At 37.6% G+C, this 23,722-nt stretch overlaps 1 protein-coding gene across 2 annotated transcripts in view; it reads right to left on the bottom strand.

Annotated features, from left to right (window-relative positions):
• The window catches only part of LOC145774849 (uncharacterized), a 52,743-nt gene that overhangs the window by 18,996 nt on the left and 10,025 nt on the right, over positions 1 to 23,722 (bottom strand). The window contains exons 2-15 of one of the 2 annotated variants that reach the window (XM_082586182.1): positions 23,493 to 23,639; positions 22,891 to 23,157; positions 21,801 to 21,947; positions 21,363 to 21,539; positions 21,182 to 21,271; positions 20,978 to 21,097; positions 20,613 to 20,810; positions 20,227 to 20,373; positions 19,112 to 19,294; positions 18,573 to 18,839; positions 18,278 to 18,394; positions 18,043 to 18,189; positions 13,298 to 13,441; positions 5,197 to 5,373 (exon numbers count right to left, since the gene is read on the bottom strand). In XM_082586182.1, coding sequence (XP_082442308.1) covers positions 5,197 to 5,373; positions 13,298 to 13,441; positions 18,043 to 18,189; positions 18,278 to 18,394; positions 18,573 to 18,839; positions 19,112 to 19,294; positions 20,227 to 20,373; positions 20,613 to 20,810; positions 20,978 to 21,097; positions 21,182 to 21,271; positions 21,363 to 21,539; positions 21,801 to 21,947; positions 22,891 to 23,157; positions 23,493 to 23,639 — 2,328 coding nt within the window. The remainder of the gene's footprint in view (positions 1 to 5,196; positions 5,374 to 13,297; positions 13,442 to 18,042; positions 18,190 to 18,277; positions 18,395 to 18,572; positions 18,840 to 19,111; positions 19,295 to 20,226; positions 20,374 to 20,612; positions 20,811 to 20,977; positions 21,098 to 21,181; positions 21,272 to 21,362; positions 21,540 to 21,800; positions 21,948 to 22,890; positions 23,158 to 23,492; positions 23,640 to 23,722) is intronic. The other variant, XM_082586183.1, reaches the window with a different exon arrangement.

The following is a 23,722-nucleotide window of genomic DNA, read 5'->3' as shown; positions in this document are numbered from 1 at the left end:
ACAGAACAAGAATTAGAATCATGTGGTGATTATAAAACGACACACTCAGAATGTCTTGAAATAAATTTTGTATTAATTGAGTGATTTATTAGGCTACATGCCTTTCAAAAATTTTACCAAATTAAGGTTAGGTTAGCTTAATAGCCTACCGCTGGCTGCATAGCCTACGAAGATCAGTGTGGTTATATTATTATGAGCTTTATTATGAAACCAGTGGTGCCGAAGTAGGGGGGGATATATCCCCCCCAATATTTTGGCAGCATCCCCCCCAATAATTCAGAAAAAATTAGTTGCTATGAAGTTGTACTTCGATTTAGTTGTTTGTAAGCATCTCGAATTGCTGTTGTTTTTCTTTTATTGATGTTTAATCACAGTTCTAAGTGTCTTGGATTCGACGCTAGACAATAAATTAAGGACCTTCATTGAAGGTATTCCGGAAAAATTTGCTGCTAATTTTATTTGCAAGCACCACGGCAAAGAAGAGTCCCTGAAAGATTGGGTGGAGGCTCGATGGCAGACACTCAACTGCATTAAGTTATAAAATACTTTACAATCAGTTCATGGACAGAGTTATGTCTGAACTGACCGAGAGGTTTGAAAGTACCGTAGCCCGAATTCTGATTTGGCAAAGTATAAAGAACTTGCACGAATTTTCAAGACCGGCTTAGTTCCTGAAATGGTCAAAAATTATCCAGAGCTGAATAGACAATCGATGAGTTATCAAATTGATTCATTCAGCAAGGCAACAGCACCAAAATCTCTGTACGATGCCAAAAGAGCTTACCAGGCATTGTCCGAGTTGAAAAAAACCTCTCTATTCTCAAATACTCCAGCTGATTAAGAACCTCTTTTTGCCCGGTAAGCTTTGCTGCTTGTGAGAGGTCATTTTCCAATCTTCGTAGATTGAAAACCTGACTGAGAAATACTTTGGGACAGGAAAGGTTAAATGCTAGCATTGTTTGCAACATTGACCAAAATATTCTTAATGACATCAGCATAAATGACAGTGCTAATGTATTTTCAATGAGCACTACCGTAAAACGCAATTTGGTTGTAACAAGTTCTTGTGATGTGTTTGAAAGCTAGCATTTTTGTCATAAATTTGCAAATGTTCTTCTGTAGCTTCGATTGTTTTCAGTCTCCTGACTAGTGACTTTGTCCTATAGCGCACTAAGTGTAGTGATTCTATAGTGAAGGAGAGGGTAAAAAGAAAAGTACCCTATAACTTCTGTTGTTTTTTTTGGAAAAACTAAGTATTCATTGGAAGGTCATAGCTTCGAATCCAGCTGGAGGTACCAATTTTTCTTTGCTTGTTTCTTAATCTTGCAGCAGTCATTCACAAGAGCACAGGTAGCGCTTTTATCTCCACTATTTCTTGTCTGTGTATTATGCTGTTAGCAGCTAATTTACCGAGGTCCGGTGATTGTTTAATAAACCTAACTTAATAGGCCTACCACAACCACTAAAATTGTGTATAAAAGTATGCATCCCCCCCAATGTTCAAAATTGTCTAAAATTTTGATTTATCCCCCCCAATCCTCAACTAACTTCGGCACCACTGTATGAAACTAAGTGGTTGCAAGAAAAGAGTTGGCTATAGGAACCATGTTGCCGGGGCTGTGTGAGCACCATTCCCCTGAAATTTACTGGTGGGCCCTTATATTTAGTAATGGGTCTTAAAAATAGAAAAAGACAGCGTAAGGTTGTGGCGCAAATTCTTTCAATGCAAAGAAAAAGTTGAATAATAGCACGACTTCACTCAACCAACAACACAATGATTGCTCGACACCTGTTCTGTTCCAACAAGCAATGGCGGCTCGTGCCATGGGGCTGCAGCCCCACCTGGAAGAAAGAGAAGAGGGAAAATATGTTTTCCCTTGTGTTTGTCCAACCCGGTTACTTTTTTCACTTAAGAATTGCGGATCGAAAATTAAAATATTAAAAGTTTCGTTTGGCAACATGGATTTTGGGCAAATTTCTTTGCAGCTCGAGATTCTAGATTTCAAGCGCTCTGATTGGCTAAATATTATCCTTGAAGCTCCATCTCTTTTGGTATTTTACAGCAATTTTTGAATCTGTTGGGGCTGCGTGGAAAGCAGCCTTACCTAACCGAATAACTTTACAAACTTTTTAAAGTTAGTTTTTATTTCAATAGGTTTATAGGCAGGGCCGGGTGTAGCTAATGGGGGGGCCAGGGGCACTTTTAGAACGGGGGGCCCCCGTGCAAAAATTGATATTATTTAAATAATTGAAAGCAAAAAGAGGCATTTTGCAAAAACTTCAAAGGCTGAAAAAACAAAAAACACAATCACATTTTTTTCACCTCGAGGGCCCTTCAAAAGGGGTGCCCGGGGCAACTGCACCCTCTGCCCCCCTAAATCCGGATCTGGTTATTAGAAGGGCATCTCAAAATCACTTGAACCTTGTAGGCTGTAGTCAAGACTAAGCTCAATAACTTATTAGTAACCTAAAGTTTGTCTCCAAACCAATTGGCCTAGGCTACTGTTAGTTTGTTTTAAATACAGCTTAGAAATCAACTTTTCAACAAAGCTTGAATGCTTTTTTTTAAATTTGAGGTAAAAACATGCTCAGAACGCACCAAATTTAATGCGATTTTTCTAGGGGAGAACCCCCACGAAATCGTTTACAACCTCACTGCTCACTAACAGCACCATAGCCGCCACTGCCAACAAGTAGCCTATACATTAACTCGACTTACTGATGCTGTTTTAAGGGTAGGACAAAAATAAACGGCAAAGCATTACGATTTACGAATTTTGCACCGGTGAAAAAAACATAACCTTTAACAGCAACAAGACACGAATTTGGCAGGCCATGCTGGAAGTTGGAGATTGGAGGTTCAATTGTAGGCTAATGTGGAGGGTTTCATTCCACCAATAACTGGAGACTGGAGTCCCCTTCAAGTCAACACTTGTGCACTGAGCAAATGGCAGTTGAGCAAGTGACAGCTGAGCTCGCATTGCAGCAAGTGACTGAATTTGGCAAATGATGAAACTGAGCAAGATGAACACACGGCATAGCCTACCACAAATTCAGTTTTGTAAGCGATGACCAGTAGCTGAAATGTAGCCTGGCACCCTGGCCTATATTTGCTGTGTTGTCGCATACGAGCGGTCTAACAACCAGCAGTAGCCTATAGCCTACTAAGTAGCTAGGCTATATAGCGTAGATAACCTATCGAAGTTGCCACACCATAACTTTAATTACTGTTGAAATTATAGTGACATAAATGTTTTGGGTAGACCCAGGCCCGGATTTAGGGGGGGGCAGAGGGGGCAGTTTCCCCGGGCCCCCCGACTTTTGAAGGGCCCCCCTATGTGGAAAAAATGTGATTTTGTGTTATTTTTTCCTTTTGGCCTTTAACGTTTCTGCAAAATGCTGTGCAGTACTGGACTGATGCTACTGAAGACGTAGAGGTGGTTTTTCGCGCCGTAGGCGCAAAAAAATTTTTTGCACCGGGGCCCCCCGATCTAAAAGTGCCCCGGGCCCCCCATCAGCTAAATCCGGCCCTGGGTAGACCTGCATTCATACCAGGGATATCTATAACTACCGGATTGGAAACTCTGTGGAACTGAAAACCATTTTATACACCAGTAGGGTCATTTTTCTTTGTGCGCTGCTGTGATAAATAATCACATAAATTGACCTCAAAGGGTAGCAAGTAGGCTAGTAGGCTAAACGAACAATCAAAAGTGTAATCATTAATTCACCTGTAAATTGTAAGGTCTATGCTTGCCTGGTTTGTGTATTTGTTTGTATTCCATTAGTGCAGTTATGTTGTATTTTGTTTGCTGCTTAAAAAATTTCCAGAATGACTATTGGTTTTAGTTCTGATGACGTCGTAAACGGATTGGTTTCGCATTGGATCAATCAGTGAACAAGTTGATGATACAACAGCATATTTCACTGATTGCTGAACACTCCTCATTCACTTCTGATCCGATTTGCAGTACGCACAATGCTAAAGAACAACAGTAGGCTGTTTCTGGACTCGTTGCATTCATTCATTTTTTGGATTCATCAATTTTTTTTTCTAGCAGCGTAAATGTACTTTTATGCATCAATTAAGTTTATGTGAGTGTACATTTTGTATTATTATTGCAAAATCTAACTTTGTATATCTTTTAGTCGGTATTTTATTTTGTTAATCTTTCTGTAGTCCTAGTAATGTGATGACTAGGGCCATTTAAAGTCATTAAAGTCATATTTTTTTCTATGCATCAGTAAGTCGTGAAATCAATTTTAACGCAAAAACCGCATCCTTATGAGGTATAATAAGAAAGTTATGAAGTCATATAAAGTCATATTTTCCTGGTTAGGTCATAAATCAGCTTTTTAAGTTATATAGTCATATTTTTGAGTTATAAAGTCATTTATTACCGTTGTATAGTTTAAATAAAAAGTACTAATTTAAGCGGTGAAGCAATTAAGCACTAAGAATGTAAGAGTCACTGTAAAGAGCGTCAAAAATTCAGTCAACGATCCAAAGTTGACTAGTCAGTTAACAGAAATGTGCCGCCACTACAACAATATTTCAAACTTAATACTCAAAATGGAAAGTTGTACGTAGGCTACACCATCAAAGAGGCCCATGCTGATCTAAATGCCCTTGATTTCTGAAAAGATCCGCTTGAGCTCAAAAATTACATTAAGAAGCGATTGGACAAAAACGATGTGAAACAAATTATGGAGCTACAAACACAGCTACAAGACATTTCACCAGCGCTTTATGCAAAACTGCAGAAGTGGCAACCCACGTCAGCGTCTGTGGAGCGCTCATTTTCCTTACTAAAGTCATTTTTACGTCCAAATCGTAACTTCAAAGACTCTAACATTCCACACTACATGAAACTGTACTACAACAGTGGTTTAAAATAAAAATGAATGTGTATTACTGTTATGTTGCGTATGTTTTACTCTTTAGTTCGGTGAGTGACGTTGTTTGCATGTAAAAATAAACGATTTTCACATAAAGTCATATAAAGTCATATTTTTCAAAAAATAAAGTCATATTATTGATTTTTTAAGGTCATATAAAAATGGCCCTAGTGATGACCCTACTGATGTATAGCACTGGATAGAGTTTCCAATCCCGTAGTTATAGATATCCTTGATTCATACACTGTAGTACCGTATCCTAAACACAGCAATGTGTTGATTAATTCAATTTTTCACCTTCATTTGGTTGTGTAGTCACTTCTGTTGTTGTTTGAATCGGTTCAGTTGCAGCTTGTGTTTGAGTTGGTTCAGTTGTAGATTGTGTTGTTTCAACTGGCTGCGTAGGTTCTTCTGTTCTTTCAAATGCAATTTCAACTGTGGTTGTTTCCTCACCTAACCCGCTACTTCCAGATCCTACAAGGAAATAAAATATAATTTTATCTAACTTAATTGCTGTGGCTATGATATCAGACCCAATCCGTTGTTGGCGTTGCCATATTTTGCATCTTGCTGTTGTATCGCGCTTAGCTCACCGCTCCGGCAGTTGGAGCACTTTGGCAGCAAAAGGTAAAGGAAAGTAAAAAAATTGTAGTTTATTGCGTACCACAAATGAAAAATCATTACGCTAAATTACCATATAAAGTAATAAGGCGTTTTGTTCAATAGACGTTTGATGCTATGATGATGTATTCCCTACATTCGCAGTTTCCACCAGACCGAGGGACTACAGATGCACATGCAACACTGTGCATATGGAGTTATGCTCATTTATGATGGTTCAACATGCTTTCCTTGGAAGTCTGAGCACACTTATTTACGTTACTTCTTTTGTAGAAAGTTTGTTTCAAATCTGTAATGCACATCATTTTCTGCTCTCAGAAAGAAAAAAGAGGAGACATTATTAACCTGTTAAGTACGCTTTACGACAATTGTCGTTCGAGCCAGTCGCTCTCACTGTGCGCAACACGACAATAGTCAATTGCGATGCTTGAGCTTTTCATGGCGCATTATTTTGCGTCATCCTCTTCGCATTTTTCAGGCGCTATTGCAGCTTGTAAAGAAACCGAGGAACATTGTTTCAAACGACAATTGCAATTTGACCAAAATAATGCGATTACATCAGAAAACAATACTGTAGTTCAATATTGAGTTTTCCGGAATAGTGAAAACTAAAAAATGAAAGTTTATGGCGCTGCGGGCTGGGGACAGGGGCGCCGGAAGCCCCCCTGCCCTCAATTTTTCTGCAGATGGAGGGGCAGGGGGGGCAATGGTGCCCTTTTAAATTCATGTAAGCTACTGTACCTTTTGCAATATAACAATTTCTGCTATTCGCTTTTTGTCTAATTAGGTAATCTTTTATTTTTGCCTCAAAACAATATATACGGCACAAAATTTTGCAACAGTAGGCTACAGGCCTTAAAACTCGTTTTTTTTCGGCAGGGATCGTGGCCTACCGGGAGCTCCTTCTCGGCGGCCAAATCTGCGTGCTTGGAGGCCAAAATACAAAATAAAAATAACGATAGCACAAGTAAATAGAATTAAACTTGAAACAATGCTAAAATGATCACTTAGCGTAGATGAAGTCTGGGCCTGGGCGACGTCCTACAATAGATTTGTTGCACCACACAATAACTGCTTTATCGGGATTGTAATCCAGTAGTCTACTGCGGGACCATCTAACGACACTCGCACGAGTGTCTCCAATGTGGCTGATTTTAAAGAAGTTCGCCACTGCCCTAGAATTCTGTTTAGCAACGGAAAACAACGTTCGACATGTGTTGACGATGACGGCAAGGTAATAAAATAAGTATTTCAATGATGTGAAGGACATTACTAAAAGAAGCATAATTTTTGCAAATAATGTTTTCCCCTCGGATGTCAACTAACCTAGTTCTCCTTTTTAACAACGATTCAATGTCCGACAACATCGAATCGACGATATTGCCAGCAGATGTAAATTAGCACTTCGGATTAAAACTGTTAAAATAAACGTCGGGAATTACAAAGAAGACTTACAGCGCTGGTGATCGCAGATGGATATATTCCATCAATAACAAATATTCCCGCACAATGCAACAGTGGCGATTATGACGCGCTGACTTAATTTTGCGTAACTCTTTGATATACTACATATTTTCGACAGTTAATCCACGATCATTCTATTGCTAAATTAAATAATTGGCTAGAAGAGACCGGCGGCCAAACTTGGCCGATTGAGGAGGTAGCACCGCCAACCGGCGGTCATTCAAGCACTACTTAGCGGCCATGGCCGCAGGCTGCTTTAAGACTTGACAGTAGGTTACATCAGTATAACATAGCATGATGCCCTTCTTTGTACACCGGACACTTGTAGGCTATCATTACTCAATACATAGTGAGCTGATAGATTAGCATTGTCGCTATATCTTATTTTAAAACTTTCCAAAAAATTGGCCTTTTAGTAAACAAAAGTGCCCTTTTTTAGTAATCTTGCCCCCCCAGTCAAAAATCGTTCCGGCGCCCCTGGCTGGGGACTCTCCAACACTCTACGAAGTAACAATGCGACGAAAAAGACTAGGAGTCACAAATACGCATAGTAAGGCGAGTGGCGTCTTTGTTTGCAATTAGAATATAAAATTTTCAAGTTTGTGATCTATTTGTTGACCAATAGCCTACCAATCTCAAGCGACGCTGATTCGACTCTCGAGGTGTGCGCTTGAGCAATGCACGTTAAGGATTGCTCTCCACTCAGCGGTATCTGAATGATGGAATAATTCCCCGGCAACAACACTTCAACAATCAGAAAACTTCACTCTGTCAATTTCGGTGACCGGGCCAGTGGCGTAGCTAGGGAATGTGCCGCCCGGGGCGGGTACAGATTTTTCCGCCCTTCAAGAAAAAGCATGTGAAAATGAAATGCACTTTTTCATCAGATTATATTCAAAATCAAAAATCGTGGTCTGAAAGTGCCGCCCCCAGACGTGCCGCCAGGAGAGGTCCGCCCCCATCCCCCCTAGCTACGCCACTGCCGGGCCTGCGTCAGCGATTCAAACTTCAAAGCCTCTGCAAGTAGGCAGCGCCGGATTAACTATAGTAGCAGATGATGTGGCCAGTCGCGTATGCAAGCAGCATTAGCCATGAATTTAGTATTTGCTCAGACTATAAAAACTTTGTTATTTGTTTTGACAGTGCTATCCAGTAGGTTTGACCCGGGTACTTTTGGACCCGGGATGATAATTTTAAGGGCCCAGAGTCTTTCTAAGAGGCCCGGGAACTTAACGAAACCACTGCTTATTTTTTTTTGGATAGGCTATAGCGTATTTTTCTTAGAAATGTCTCCATATTTTTCTTAGAAAATCTTATTGGTATGGTACCCGTGCCAAAATTATTCTCTCAACGTTCTATTCTAAACATATTAAATGCCTTATTATTGAAACTTTTTTCTCAAAACTAGAGGTAGTCTAAAGCCCAATGCCCCTCCCATGCGCAGCCTACTAGATGTGGCTGGCATCATTATCTTCAAACCATCACCAACATTCTTGTCAAATATTTCAGATCTACACAACAAAGGATTTATAGCCTAAGTTACGCTTTCCGCTCAAAACACTGTGAAGGAGTGCAGTATTAATTTTCTCACCTTCCTTCTGGGAAGTCACTTCAACTGTCGTTTAAGTAGCTAGGCTATAGTTGCAGCTTGTGCTGTTTCAACCGGTTATACAGTTGCTTTTGTTGTTTCAAATAAATGTTATTTGTTGTAAAGAAGGGAGCGTTTTTCCTGGCTATCAGCACAAGCAGGGGGGCGGCTCGCTAGTGTGTTGCTGCGGTGCTGCAGCACTCCCACAAACATTTACACGAATATCTTAGTGTTTCTTCTGCCTAAAATGTATTTTATGATCTCTGTTCACAGAATTGCTAACTCTTATAAATGTAAATTATATATGAAAACTTTTCGTGCTGTGAAATGTTTTGCACAAGGGAACAATAAAAGAAACACTCGATTGTGACGCAAGTTTTCTTGCATTGCCAATAGCCTACATACGAATAGCAAAAGCTTGTGCTGTGTATAAACAGCACAATTGACCAGGATGCTATAACGGCAAGTGTTCGTTGTGACATTTCACGACGATAGTTGCCGCAAGCAATTAGGACTTGTTAGGCGGATTAAGCAAGTAGCTTCATTGGAGCTAGGGAAATTTCAACAAAACACAACGATAGGTCTATATTAATGCGTCCTTGCAAATGTACCGTAAATAATTTTTTTTTGTGTTTTAAGAAAGTGATCGCCTCAATACCCTCCCTTGGATTGGCCACTGTGCTCGCACCACTAAGGGGTGAAAGACGTGTTTGCAGGGAGAGCATGAATGCTGAACCATTGCTATTACTTATAAAATGACATTAAACGCTGATATAATCGGTCACTGGGATCTTATCCTATATTCTGGGTTGTTTGTAATGACTGCTTTTTAGCGGTTTTAGAAGAGGGCTCGAGAGATGTTTGTTAATGTCAAAGCGGTGCCAACATAACAAGAGGTTAACAGCAAATGTTATACATTTAGTATACGTAAAAGAAGGTTAAGAACCACTGACATGGCCCACAAGCCTATCACAACCTACTAAAACACGGCCAAATATGTTGCTACTTGAGGAAATTTTTAAGAGTCTGACTTGTTACACTCATAGCTATGACAAACCTGTCATCTTTCCATTTCTAGAAGTAAGTGAAATAAGCAATATTTGCACTTAGACATATGACTATGTTTGGCTTGTTTAACCGAAGCTTAGGTAAGTACGTTGAGCACAGTTCACACAATAATAATGTAATATGTGAGACTTTCCAACTACACCCAGGAGGTAGTATCGTTTGGTGCATTGCATGTTCCATTTAAAATATTAAAGATATTTTGTGGATTTTATGTTGTAAGCTGTTCATTTGATGTGCCAATTTAAATTTTAGTTTGTTTTGTTTTTCGCCAAGTTTAATTTTGCAAGTAAAATAATGTCTTTTGGCGAAAGATCCTGCTATACAAAAAACCTCTACGACTGTATGATGAGGCTACCTCCAGGATGCAGTTGAAACATATTTTACATTATTATTGCATAAATTGTGCTTAACATAGGCTACATATCTAATCTCCAGCAAAACAAGCCAAAAATATGTCTACATGCAAATATTGCTTATTTTACATTCTTCTGTAAGTGGGAAAACGACAGGTTTGTCATGGCTATGATTGTAACAATTAAGACTCTTAGAAATTTTCCCAAATAGCAACATATTTGGCCGTGTTCTAGTAGGCCATGAGCCTATTTTTCCCACAAGGCTATCTACATTGCTGATGAACAGGGGCGTTGACAGGGGGGTCTAGGTGGTACTTTTGGACCCGGGCCCGGAATATTTAGGGGGCCCGGATTTAAAAGATTCCCCGCGACTTCAAACATTATCAAGATCTTAATACAATCAGATTTAAAGGAATTGCCATCAGAGGTTAAAACAGCCACTTCAGCCGTCAGATGGTAAAGTACCGGGCCCCCTTCCGGGTATAGTGATTTCCCTAACCACGATTTTTTTTGCAAAAACACGAAATATTTTTCTTCACCCACTCTTTAATTCTGAATATATATATTTTTTGGTGGTGGCCTAATCACTTCTAGCTACTTGCAAATCATAGCCATAGGAGGTGGGCGGGCAGGGGGGTGGGGGCGGTTGCTCCCCTGCTGAAAAAAAATGTCGCAAATTTGGGCAAAAATGTCAAGTTATTTGGGCAAATCAATCTTATCACAATGTTTCGATGCCTCACCAGTTAAAAAACTTTACATAATTGTTGAAATTTGTGAGATACATTAATATTATCCAATGAATGTAAATGTATTATCACCGACTTTGAAAACTGTTGCATGTGGTATTGCAATCTGGGCAGAATGATAAGTTTCGATTCGACAACTGCAAAATAGAACACTCTGTAAAAATACAGTTGGGAAACAGAGGTAAGCTTATTACTGATTTTCACTAACATGTAGGGCTGTAGGCTGCATTTCTTCATGGGTAAGATTTAAAAGCCTAGGCTACTGTGTACTGGTAACTTTAAGGTTTTTTTTGTTTTTTCTCAATAACCTACTAATGTAGTTGATTATAAAAATCATTTGGGCAAAAATGTCTAGTTATTTGGACAAATCAATTTTTACCATAAGTTTTCAACATTCTACCAGTTTAGTAACTTTATAGTGTTGCATTTGGTATAACAAACATTTTGCTTTGAATGTAAAACAGAGTATCGACAATTTGAAAACTTTTATATTTGGTATTAAAATTTGGACAGAATAAGTTTCGATTCAGTATTTGCCGAAAAAAATGCAAAATAATGCTTCGGCAAGCTGAGATAAGCTTATTACAGATATTCATTAGAATATTTTTCCTTTTGTTGGTTTTGTTCCCGTTCACTATTTGTAACTTTATCATTGCTGTTATTTTCCGACAAAGAAAAAATAAATTGAATTGAATTGAAATTGAATTGAATTGAATTGAATTGAATTGAATTGAATTGAATTGAATTGAATTGAATTGAAATTGAATTGAATTGAATATCACACTAGCCTACATTCCTTCATTGGTAGAATTTTGAAACCTTGCTGGGTTCTGGTGAACTTATGAAGTTTTTGTTTTTTCTCTATATCCCACTAATGTACTGTAGTTGTTTGTAAAAATATTTGGGCAAAAATATCCAATTATTGGATAAGTCAATTTTACCATGAGTTATGCTATGCTCGCAAAACTTGACTTAAATACTACAAGGATAGCTTATCATTTTTAGATATGGTCAAACAAAATAAGCATTTGTTATAAACTTTAATAAACAACAGTTGTGAGGCCACATACTGTATACACCACTTTTGTGAGCATTGATCCCGGCCGCTAACTGTAGTTATGTACAAAGTGAAAAAGTATACTGTATTAAATGAAAACAACTTGTGAATTTTCCTGGATTTAATTTTATGTTTTTGTGAGCTATATTTTAACTGTTTTCTGTATTGAATTTTTTTATATAAACTGCTGTTTGTCTTTGCCAGTCCTAGGGTTGATATGCTCAGCTATTTACTATTTATGACACAGTATTAGAGCAACAACAATCAAATATAAAGACACATGTTATGTTGTTTTGTCATCCAATTCATGACGTTAATATATCAGGCAATGTAAACAGTGCTATTTTTGTGTCATGTTTTGGTAATGTGGTCTGTATTTTGTGGCAACGATTGAGTTGGAAGCTATTATCTGGGAGTCATTTTTCTTCAGTGCTTGTGATTTGAGTAGGCCTAGCAGCTTCATTGTGAAGTAAGATTATCTTTGTAATGATCTTCTGAAAAAACATTGACTATGATTATATTGTAATATAATATCAATATTTTTGGTATCAAAACTAGTTTTGTTCAAAGGTGGAAGTTTGATGCACATAGCATGGTAAACTGTCCAATTCTTTTCAGGCTGTAGGATTTGAAGCAGCATGGATTAAGTAATGTTACTGGTTTGATAAGTAGGCCTAAGCGGATTGTCATTTTAGTATTTTTCAATGCAAATTTACAAATATTGAGTCTTTGGACTATCAGGCCTTTTATTGAAGTTAGGCTGGAGATTTTCATATAATCTGGTGACATGAATATTCAGCAATTATTGTTATCCAGTTATTGGTGAAGTCTCAGTTCAAATTTTTTTGAATCCAGTTAGGCTTAATATATTGTATATTTTTTGTGATACATAAGAATGTTTTAATTTGATGGTTCATTTAATTGGGACACAGGCAGGTCTATGAACGTAGATTAAAGTAAGTTCAGCCTTGTTTTGCTGTTGTACGTGTTTTTTTTGCTTGTATTTCGTACACGGCCAAGTTGATGACTCTCAGAGGTTGTGAATAATTTTGTATTTTTGAAAATATATATGCAAAGACAAAATTTGGGAAAATTATTTTCGCCCCCCAAAAATGTTTTACTCTCCTACGGCTACTCTACTTTACAAAGAATTAATTTCAGTCGAAAACTCCAACAATTTTAAACATATCGACGAAGATCGTGATTGAGAGCAAGGATTTTGCGGTTTATGGAGAAATCCCTTAATGCGTAATGGCACAGTTGGGGAAATTCGTGGATACAACAAATCTTTGAGAATATATAAATGATATTCCTCTTAATTTTCTACATTGAACGGCATGTGTCATCCTCATTTTAACAGCACATCAATAAAATTTTGTACACAACCTTTATATTCATAACATTGTCGATGAAGGGGGCCCGAAAATAAATGGGTACCGGGCCCGAGAAATCCTGTCAACGGCCCTGCTGATGAAATCTTATAGCCTAATTATTTTTTTACCTTCCATTTGCGTAGTTGATTCAAGTTCTGTTGTTTCAATTAGTTTAGTCATAAACTGCGTTGTTTCGTCTGGCTTCGTGGGTGCTTTTGTAGTTTCAGAAGAAGTTGTTGTTATTTCTTCCCCTGAACCGCTGTTTGTAGAACCTAAAGCAAAACAAAAGTAGATTAGGCCAATAATGACATCAACAAACATCCTTGTTTGGGAAAATAATAGCCTACTATTTGGCCCTACACCGGTCAGAATAGTTTAGGATAAATACAGGCAGAGATGGAGGAACCATTTTGAAAGTAGGTGGGCCCAAAGGCGTAACAGTCAAAGTTAATCAAACTTCTGAGGGGGGAAACCCCCCAGACCCCCCATAACATTGCTGTATTCCTAATACTTCAAACCGTTTATACATTGTGTTTTCATGATTGCCTTTTGTGCCAACCAGCGAAAGAATTCCGTTTTTAAGCCCGGTTTGCCCAAACAAATTACAAAATTGTTAAATTGCTCCATAGCACAGTACAAAATATGGCGATGTAGCCTACACACAAATAAAAAGGCAAAATACACACACAGTTACAATACCAACCTGGGAGAAACAATCTGCAGCATTATACAGTAGGCCTACGTGCATGCACTGCATAATATGTAATGATATCATTGTTTTAACCTTAAAGAACAATTACATTAATTTATAGATTAATGTAATTGTAACAATCACATTAATGTAACTCCAACAATCACACGCAACCACACCCACATGTGCTGCCCATCAACAGTGGGCTCAACAGAAAAGTTTGAAAATTAGATTTCATCATTGAGCTATCAAAGATAACACAGGCCAACAAAAAAAAAATTTTTTTAAAGGCACGGCATGTGAGAGTCATTTTAGGGTATTTCGTGGCCCCTGATTCCGAAAATGCACTTGTTTTTTTCGAATTATCTCTAGTTTTTGAAATAGCCTACAGCAAAAACTTTTTTTTTTTGCAATTTTGAGCCCCTGTAGATTTAACGTATTGTCGTTCATTACATAGAGAAAACTGAAAGTAATCCCAGGCACATTTCTGAGTTGTATAAACGCTATTTGGAACCAATCACGTTGATTACAACTCAAACAAACGGCTATTTAGCGTTTACTAACCTAGTAACAATCAAAATACGACGTGAAGCAAGGCTTATGATGCAATTAAGATGTAGAATGTATAACTTATGCTCTGCGTTAATTTATTTGTTGACTTCAACAGATGGTACTGCTATTTTGCAATCATCAAATGCTGGCATTTGCACAACAATCTAACCCAGTGATTCCCAACCTTTCTTGGTGTCGGAGCCGAATTTCAAACTTCAGAGTGCGTATGGAGCCGCATGAAAACACTCAAGTAATTATAACGAAAATTTTAAAGCATGAAAGCGTGTACCAACGAATAGCAACACTAACAAGAAAAATAACACAAATCAATTTGTCCAACTTGGCTTTGAGCTTTAACAAGTTCAGTTCAGTTGTTTTTATCTCTGACCATCATATCAAAAACAATAGCCTACACGTGCGCAATTGCAGAGAATGCAGTAGCTGCTTGAGGTGCTCATCGGTCAACCGATTGCGGTAGGCTATTTATTTTTGATTCTAATCATTTTGCTGAAAAGTGCTTCACATACGTAAGTTGATTCAAATACAGAGGCGTTTCTCTGGGCATTGGTTTTCAAGTTGGGATACTTTCCCTCTGGAACTCGACTCCAAAATTCAAGTAGGTCTTCACTTTGAAATAATTGTTTGAGCTCGATATCTGACTGCATGTCTAGCAAGTAGCAACACCAATTGTAAATTATCAGGAGCAGTGGCCACATTAACTGCAATAGGATTTCATTTATGATTTCACATTGCATGTCGTACCCCCTGCTTTGGTGCTTCGTACCCCCAAAGGGTACACGTACCCTAGGTGTAAGATGTAAAATGAAAAGTTCACTGACAGTGCAACCTCTACGACACAACGACTATGCAGTTTGTAAACAATTTTGACTTCGTAAATAATTTTGACAAGTCAAAAAAGAATCGCCTTAAATATTATAAATAGATTTTTTATATTTTTTGTGGGATTTTCAGGGGCCAATGAGAGCCGCAAGAAGGCTAGCTTGGAGCCGCGGTTGGGAATCACTGATCTAACCTCTTAGTGTAATTTATTTAGTTAAGAATCGATTTCGCTATAGGAATAGCATCTTCTTCAGCTAGCCACATGTAAAAAAGAAAATTTGAAAATACGTAAAACGAACAAATAAAGCAAACTCCGATATTATCAACATGCATAAAATTATATTTTAAATAGATGGTTACATAATATTAAAATCAAAAACTGCAAGCCTAAATCTTAAACTGGTGTTCTGTCACGATTTCCAACAATATACTGGTACAAAATTCAAGAAAAACATGAACATATATCATCCATCTAGTAAATTACAACAGTTCAACAAGACGAACACAAAGAAAAACGCAATTTAGTTTCAGTCCATTGTCGTAAGTTTACATTGATAAAACGTCAAAAAAGAATAAGTGTGAATGGGCATAGTTGAAGAATCTACACCACAGGGGTCGGAGGTTGCTGATAACATGGAATTTAAGTGGTCGGTCGAATCAATTTCTGTATGTTTATGGTGGCTTTGATTTTATGTAGCCATTTATCTTCAGCGATCTCTAAATATTGTTTGCTGGGTTGACTTCAACAGTATCACAATTACTAACTAAGCTACTAAGTATAAACAACAAAATACAAACATTGTTTTGCTTAACAAACTAGACGAATAAGCAAAACAAAGGCATCGATGAACAAACGCAATTCTTTATTATGGGAGGCCTACTCTTATACCGAGCAACACCCATCAAGGTACGAAGGCCATTTATATAATTACAGAATACAAAGTTATGTTCTTCAATAAAGTAGCTGCTTAAAATTTTATCCTTGTTACGGAAGAACACAATCTTGGTTCGAAATTCAATTCCTGGTAGTTTCGAAAATTCGAAAAAACTAAGTGCATTTTTGGAATCAGGGGCTCTGAAATACTTTGAATGACTCTTACCTTTTTGTGCCAAAATTTTTTTTTTCGGCCTGTGTAATCAAACTAGTGCGTATCAAATGAGTGAAGAGCTTTTTTTTGAAACTCCTTCTTTAATTTGCCTTTTTCGCTACCTTTTCAAAGAAATTTGGCTTTCAAAAGTGGGCGAGCCAAGGCCCTCCTAAAAAATAAAGTAGGTGGGCCTAGGCCCACGAGGCCCACGTGGTTTCTCCCCTGAATACAAGTCAAAGAAAAAAACTGTTTTAAGGCAAATCCTCTTTTGTTGATGACCACAAATTTTACTATAAATGAATGTATGTTAATAAACGGATTTTAATATAAACGAAACTACCGAGAATAACCTATCAAAACTTTTGTCAGTCCGAGGATAAAGATTCAGAACCAACCAACCATGTAGGCCTATCCGATATATCAATACTTGGACTGAATCTATATTTTATATCAGTGACATAACGTAGCCATAGAAGGCTTGAGGATGCAATCCAGGGGCGTATCCTCAATGAAAGCAAGGGAAACATTGCTTCCCCTGTCAAAATTGAAAAAAGAGAAGAGGATATTTTTCAGTAAAACGATTTTTTAATTTTTTTACCTGAACTCGAATCAAAACAGTTTCTAACTCATGTCCCCGTACGATTTTAACTAGGTTTTAATTTTAAAAAAGTTGGAAGCTTACGGAAGCAGAGATGCGTATCGCATCCTTGCTCTCGTTTTAACAAGTGAGAAACAAAGAAAAAAAGCAGCTCAAAGTTTACTCGATTTACGTTTCTTTTAACTAATCTGTGAAAGCAATTTCAAAATTGCTTACTCTTGGGTTTTTGAGTAGCTGAGTTTTTGGTGTTCTATAATTTTAGCCGCAGTTTATGCCCGTTCGTGTGTAAAAGCTACTTTTAATAAGTCAATAGTTGTTTATCTGCTCATAAATTTCATACAAATAATACTTTAAAAGTGTTTCCAGAAAGCACTACAATCCATTATTTGAGTGGTAATTTTTCTGGGGGGGGGGGCATGCTCACGGACCACCCTAGAATACGCGTGCCTTCGGCACGCTCTAGCCCCCCCCTTAAAATTTTTATTGCTGCCCTTGTTCAACCCACCAGGATACGCCACTGATGTAGTTGCTGCCCCGGCTCACCAAAAAATGAGTTTTTAATTTTTTTAGTAGGCTACTACTACAACGTTTTAATGACATTGTGTTACTTGTTGAATGACATGTAATAAGTGTTTACTTCATTCATTATTATCTATGTTTTGAACAAACTCTTTATTTCAAATATGAAAATATTTGTTTCCCCTCCAACAGTTGCTTTGCTCCTCTAAAACTTTTTTCTAATTTTGTCACTGTTTCGTTTCATTTCTGAATTCCACCGAAGCTCGATTATGTATTTGAAATTCTGACAAAGCTTGAGGTTAACTTTTTTTTTTGTTTCCCAATCAATACAGCCACACATGAAAGCGTAATGACAAATATTGCGATGATTATTATCCGAGCTATCAGGCTTTTAACAAAACCAAGTAGCTGGCACATAAAACTCAAACACATAGGCCTATTATCTACGTCAGTTATACAGTAACAATAATGTTACGACTTCATTTATTGGCGCTCCACTGTAGGCTACACTGCTAAGATACTTTACGACAAGTCTCATGTTTAATGTTGTAACATTATTTACATATATAGCTACTATTATTTTACCTTCCATCGGCGTAGTAACTTCAACTGTTGTTTGAATTGGTTCAGTTGCAGATTGTGTTGTTTCAACTGGTTGAGTAGTTGCTTGTGTTGTTTCAAATGAAATATCAGCTATTGTTGTTTCTTCATCTGAACCACTACCTCCAGAACCTGGAAAAGTATTTAATTTGAAGTTGTACTTAATTTTCTTTAGGTCAATCAATGATTAGTAATGTGCAGTGATCTAGAGTTCCATTACCTTCCATTGCCGTAGTCATTTCAACTGCTGTTTGACTTGGTTCAGTTGCGGCTTGTGTTGTTTCAAATGAAATATCCATTGCTGTTGTTTCCTCATCTGAACCGCTACCTCCAGATCCTGAAATAAAACGACAATGAATAGCTTAACCAGCTTGTGTGGTTTCAACGGTTGTACTAGTTTCCTTTCCTGAACCGCCACTTGCAGAGCCTTAAAAGAATATTGAAAAATAACTTTTGGCAACTTTTTTGTGCAGCAGTCAATATCCATTATCGTGATCTGGCATGCATTCCCTCACCTTCTACCGACGTAGTTGCTTCAGCTGTTGTTTGAATTGGTTCAGTAACAGCTTCTGTTGTTTGAATTGGTTCAGTAACAGCTTCTGTTGTTTGAATTGGTTCAGTAACAGCTTCTGTTGTTTGAATTGGTTCAGTAACAGCTTCTGTTGGTTTAATTGGTTCAGTTGCAGCTTGTGTGGTTTGAATTGGCTGCATAATTCCTTCTGTTGTTTCAAATGGAGTTTCAGTTGTTGTAGCTTCTTCACCTGAACCGCTACCTCCAGAACCTAAACATAAATAAAAATTTGAAAGACTAAGCTTTGAGTTTGGTAAATGGAAGTATCTCATTTGTCAGGCCTACACCAATAGACCAGCCAAATATTACTAGTTAATTTTATCCAAAATGATCTTTTCAGGAGTGAGAGTAAGAAGATTCGTATAACATAAAGTTGCAACTCTTAGGTTAGCTGCGTTACATTTTACAAACATGCAGCAACGTTTGTGGCTTAAAATTATTATTTTTATGTACAGCGACGTGACATAACATTTATTTTCTCACCTTCATTTTGTGTAGTCATGTGGACTGTTGTTTCAACTGGTTCTGTCACTGCTTGTGTAGTTTCAGTCGGTTCAGTTGTAGCTTGCGTTGTTTCAACTGGTTGTGTAGTTTCTTTTGTTGTTTCAAATGAAATATCAATTATTGTTGTTGTAGTTTCAGCACCTGAACCGCTGCCTCCTGATCCTAAAATAAAATGACAATGAAGGTTAGAGGAATACGCTGAAGGTTTAGGCTTGATCAATAGTCATTAGACAGTTATAGTAAACATATCTTAATATTTGCACTTACGATGTAAATCTAGTCAATGGTAAGAAACTTTGTAAAAAAAAATGCACGCCATTCTGCAGGTGAAAAAATTGTATGGCAAAATGCAAAAAAGATTTCATACAACAGTAGATTTGAGATTTGGTAAGGGAAGGCTTTTCAGGTCTCATTCCTATCTCAGTACTATCACTGAGTGTTGTCACCTACAAGGAGGTCAATGAGGTCGAGAGCAAAAAACTACAACAAAGCTGAGTGAATGGGACAATTACGATACTGCAGGATAGCAAAAATCTTTTACAGGCTATTAGTCAAAATTCAACTTCTTAGCAAAGTAGGCTATGCTTGTAATTTTGGGTATAATGAAAAAAAAATACACATAAAATTTTATAATATCCTTGTGTGGACCCCTAAACAGAGGTGGGCCCCAGCCGGGGGTGGAAAGCACTAAATACGGCCTGGCATGATTTAAGCTAATGATTATCGAGCCTGTGAGTAGTAGATTGTTTCTTTTTTAAAACAGTCAAAAACATTAAACAAACTAAAATAAGGGGCCCTTAAACAGCTTTGCCTTCCCTCTGGTCAGGGGACGGTTTACACTGTCACGGCTAGGCTACAACTAAATGCAATTAATTGTTTTTCTAACGTAAGATGTTATTTCTGCTGCAAGGTGATAATTTGGCAAAGCAATGACAAACTATAAATGATTTACAATTCCATCTATTTGGTTTAGGCTAAGTGATCTTCATAAGGAAAAGGCCACGACAGTAGCCTAGCCTATAACATCTGTGCCCCAATTAATCGCAGACTTTAAAGTACTGAGACTTTGTTGTAGCCTATGTTGATTTCGTTACCTTCCATTGGTGTTGTCATTTCAACTGTTGTTTGAATTGGTTGAGTTGCTGCTTGTGTAGTTTCAACTGGTTGAGTAGTTGCTTGTGTTGTTTCAAATGAAATATTTATTGTTGTAGTTTCTTCATCCGAACCGCTACCTTCAGATCCTGTTATAAAACAACAATGATTGATCACACGCCAACCTTATTGTACGCTTCATTGCAATAGATAATCTTGTCGTGTGAGCTACCATAACCCGGTAGGTTGCTTCAATATAAGTTGCAAGAAACCATGTTATATTGTGATTGAACAATAGCTTTTGCCTTTCAATCAAAGTGTTGATAGCCTCTGTATACGAATCGATACCAGACCACAGAGTAAAAAGATTGAATTTTAATTTTCTCACCTTCCATTGATGTAGTAACCTCCACTGTTGGTTCAGTTGCAGCTTGTGTTGTCTGAATTGGTTCAGTTGCAGCTTGTGTTGTCTGAATTCGTTCAGTTGCAGCTTGTGTTGTATCAACTTCTTGAGTTGCTGCTTGTGTTGTTTCAATTGAAATATCAATTGTTGTAGTTTCCTCACCTAAACCGTTGCTTCCAGAACCTAAATAAAAAAAAATGTAAACCAATAACCTTCAACCATCACCAATCGGAACGTTGCATCAACCCCTGGTGTAGGCTAAGAGAAAGCAAATTAAAAGAAGATATTTCTTTACTCCACATGCTTTCCAATTGGTGTTTCCTTAACTGCAGTGATAAGACTTCCCTCACCTTCCATTTGTGTAGTTGTTTCAGCTGTTGTTGCAATCGGTTGAGTTGTAGCTGCTTGTGTTGTTTCAAGTGATGTCTCAACTGTTGTTGCTTCTTCACCAGACCCACTGCTTCCAGAACCTGACAAGTTATCAATAAATGTCTTTGTTAAACTTCTTTCAATATAAACCAAATAATATCGTAACCTGACAAACAATGTTTCACCTTCCATTGGTGTTGTCATTTCAACTGTTGTTTGAATTGGTTCTGTCGCTGCTTGTGTAGTTATAATTGGTTCAATGCTACCTCCAGAACCTGCAATTAATAACACAAACAGAGAGAAAAATATTGTAATTGTTATTTTACATGGGCATAATGCGATGCAAAGTAACATTCGTTTTCTCACCTTCCATCGGCGTAGTCACTTCAACAGTTGTTTGACTTGGTTCAGTTGCTGCTTGTGTTGTTTGAATTGGTTCAGTTGCAGCTTGTGTTGTTACAACTGGTTGAGTAGTTGCTTGTGTTGTTTCAAATGAAATTTCAACTGTTGTAGTTTCTTCACCTGAACCGCTGCCTCCGGAACCTAAAGAGAAGATGAAGCAATTTTTAGACGAACTAGACGAACTCAATCTGGCTGTGACTTGTTTAATTCATTGAATGTGACTACATTTTTATTTTTTGGCTTGTTTATTGTTAACATTGCAAATCAAACAAAATGTGGAAACACGCTGCACACAAACTTAGGTATTTGACTAATGATCAAGAGGGCACAAATGTAGAGAGTCCATGGAAGAAGGCCACAAACCATGAAAGATTGAAAAGTGAGAAAATAATGACGCTTTACCTTCCATTTGTGTTGTTGTTTCAACTGTTGTTTGAGTTGGTTCAGTTGCAGCTTGTGTTGTTTGAATTTGTTGAGTTGCTGCTTGTGTTGTTTCAAATGAAATTTCAACTGTTGTAGTTTCCTCACCTGAACCGCTACCTCCAGAACCTGAATAAGAAGTGGTGATTTGTTTAAATAAACATTGAAGGAGTATTAGGAATAATAATCAATTAATCATAAATCGATAATCACGTTTTATTTCTCCCATTATGACAGCTTCATTCGTGATTGTGTATTTTAGGTAGAAAAGGTAATAAACACTCGGTTTTTGACCTATTTGCGCCATTTCTTGGTCAAATTTCTCAGTTCACATTTCATTTTGAAAGTCGTCTTGCATTGAACACAGAATTTCATCAATTTTGTTTTTCCATTTCTGTGCAAACAGTATTCCATGCACTTTTTGCACTACAAAGCAATTTGCGCAAATAACAAATTACCTTCCTAATTATTGTCTGCCAGCAAAGAATGACTAACAACGCGTCAGAGACCGACTCCCTACCCAGACAGCAAAATCGACGTTGAATTAATGTAAAAATGACGGATTTTGCTGTTTGGGTAGAAAATGGAATTTTAGCGCCGTCGCGTTAAGAATGACAAACACAAAATGAAACGGCACGCTAATAGTAAACTGTCAATCAAGCTATAGAATATCAGCAAATTTCTTGCATTTCATAACTGGCTGTGACAAAAGGTTTATCGTAAACTTCACAATTATCCGATACCAACATAATCGGGATTAAAAGTTGAGGCAAGAAAAAAAGGTAAAAGTCAAGAAATCTCAGCGTCACTGCTTCTATTTGAAATTGCTGAATTAGTAGAGGGCGAGACCATAGGGTCTACGCCAGTAACAGGTACGGTTAAAGGCATGCTTGAATGTGGACATGAAGATTGGCTTCCTTGCCTTCCCGTCCACTTAATCTAAATCTTCAACCACCAGGTGTATGCCTGGATACGACAAAAAAATGAGCAATAGGACACAAATGTAGAGAGTCCATGGAAGAAAGCCACAAACCATGAAAGATTGAAAAGTGAGATAATAATGACGCTTTACCTTCCGTTTGTGTTGTTGTTTCAACTGTTGTTTGAATTGGTTCAGTTGCTGCTTCTGTTGTTTGAATTGGTTGAGTTGCTGCTTCTGTTGTTTGAATTGGTTGAGTTGCTGCTTCTGTTGTTTGAATTGGTTCAGTTGCTGCTTCTGTTGTTTGAATTGGTTCAGTTGCTGCTTCTGTTGTTTGAATTGGTTGAGTTGCTGCTTGTGTTGTTTCAAATGAAATTTCAACTGTTGTAGTTTCCTCACCTGAACCGCTACCTCCAGAACCTGAATAAGAAGTGGTGATTTGTTTAAACAAACAATGAAGGAGTATTAGGAATAATAATCATAAATCGATAATCACGTTTTATTTCTTCTCCCATTATGAGAGCATAAGGCCGTATGCAATAGCCTGCCTATACTGTCTACAATCACAGATACAAAATAAACCACAAATTCGAATTGTTTTTTAATCACATCTCACTGTCAGCACAAACGTGACTAATTTACGACTTTCTACTAACATGTTAAGTTGCTTCATTTCTGAGTTTTTAATAATTTTATCCAATCTTTTTTTGGACCAATTGATGTGTGATGTGGTGAAGTGACATATATTTCCTCACCTTCCATTGGTGTTGTCATTGCAACTGTTGTTTGACTTGGTTCAGTGACAACTTGTGTTGTTTCAATTGGTTGTGTAGTTCTTTCTGTTGTTTCAAATGGAATGTCAGTTGTTGTAGCTTCTTCACCTGAACCGCTACCTCCAGAACCTGCAATGCAATGGCAACGACAAATGAAACGCCAACATTCCTGTAAGCGTCGTTGTGTAAGGCCATCTTTTCGTTCAGGTTGC

Source organism: Aplidium turbinatum, chromosome 7, assembly GCF_918807975.1.
Source record: "Aplidium turbinatum chromosome 7, kaAplTurb1.1, whole genome shotgun sequence".
In the NCBI taxonomy this organism is placed as follows: Eukaryota; Metazoa; Chordata; class Ascidiacea; order Aplousobranchia; family Polyclinidae; genus Aplidium; species Aplidium turbinatum.
The sequence above is the reverse complement of the archived record's forward strand: the minus strand, read 5'-3'. Positions and strand labels throughout refer to the sequence as shown.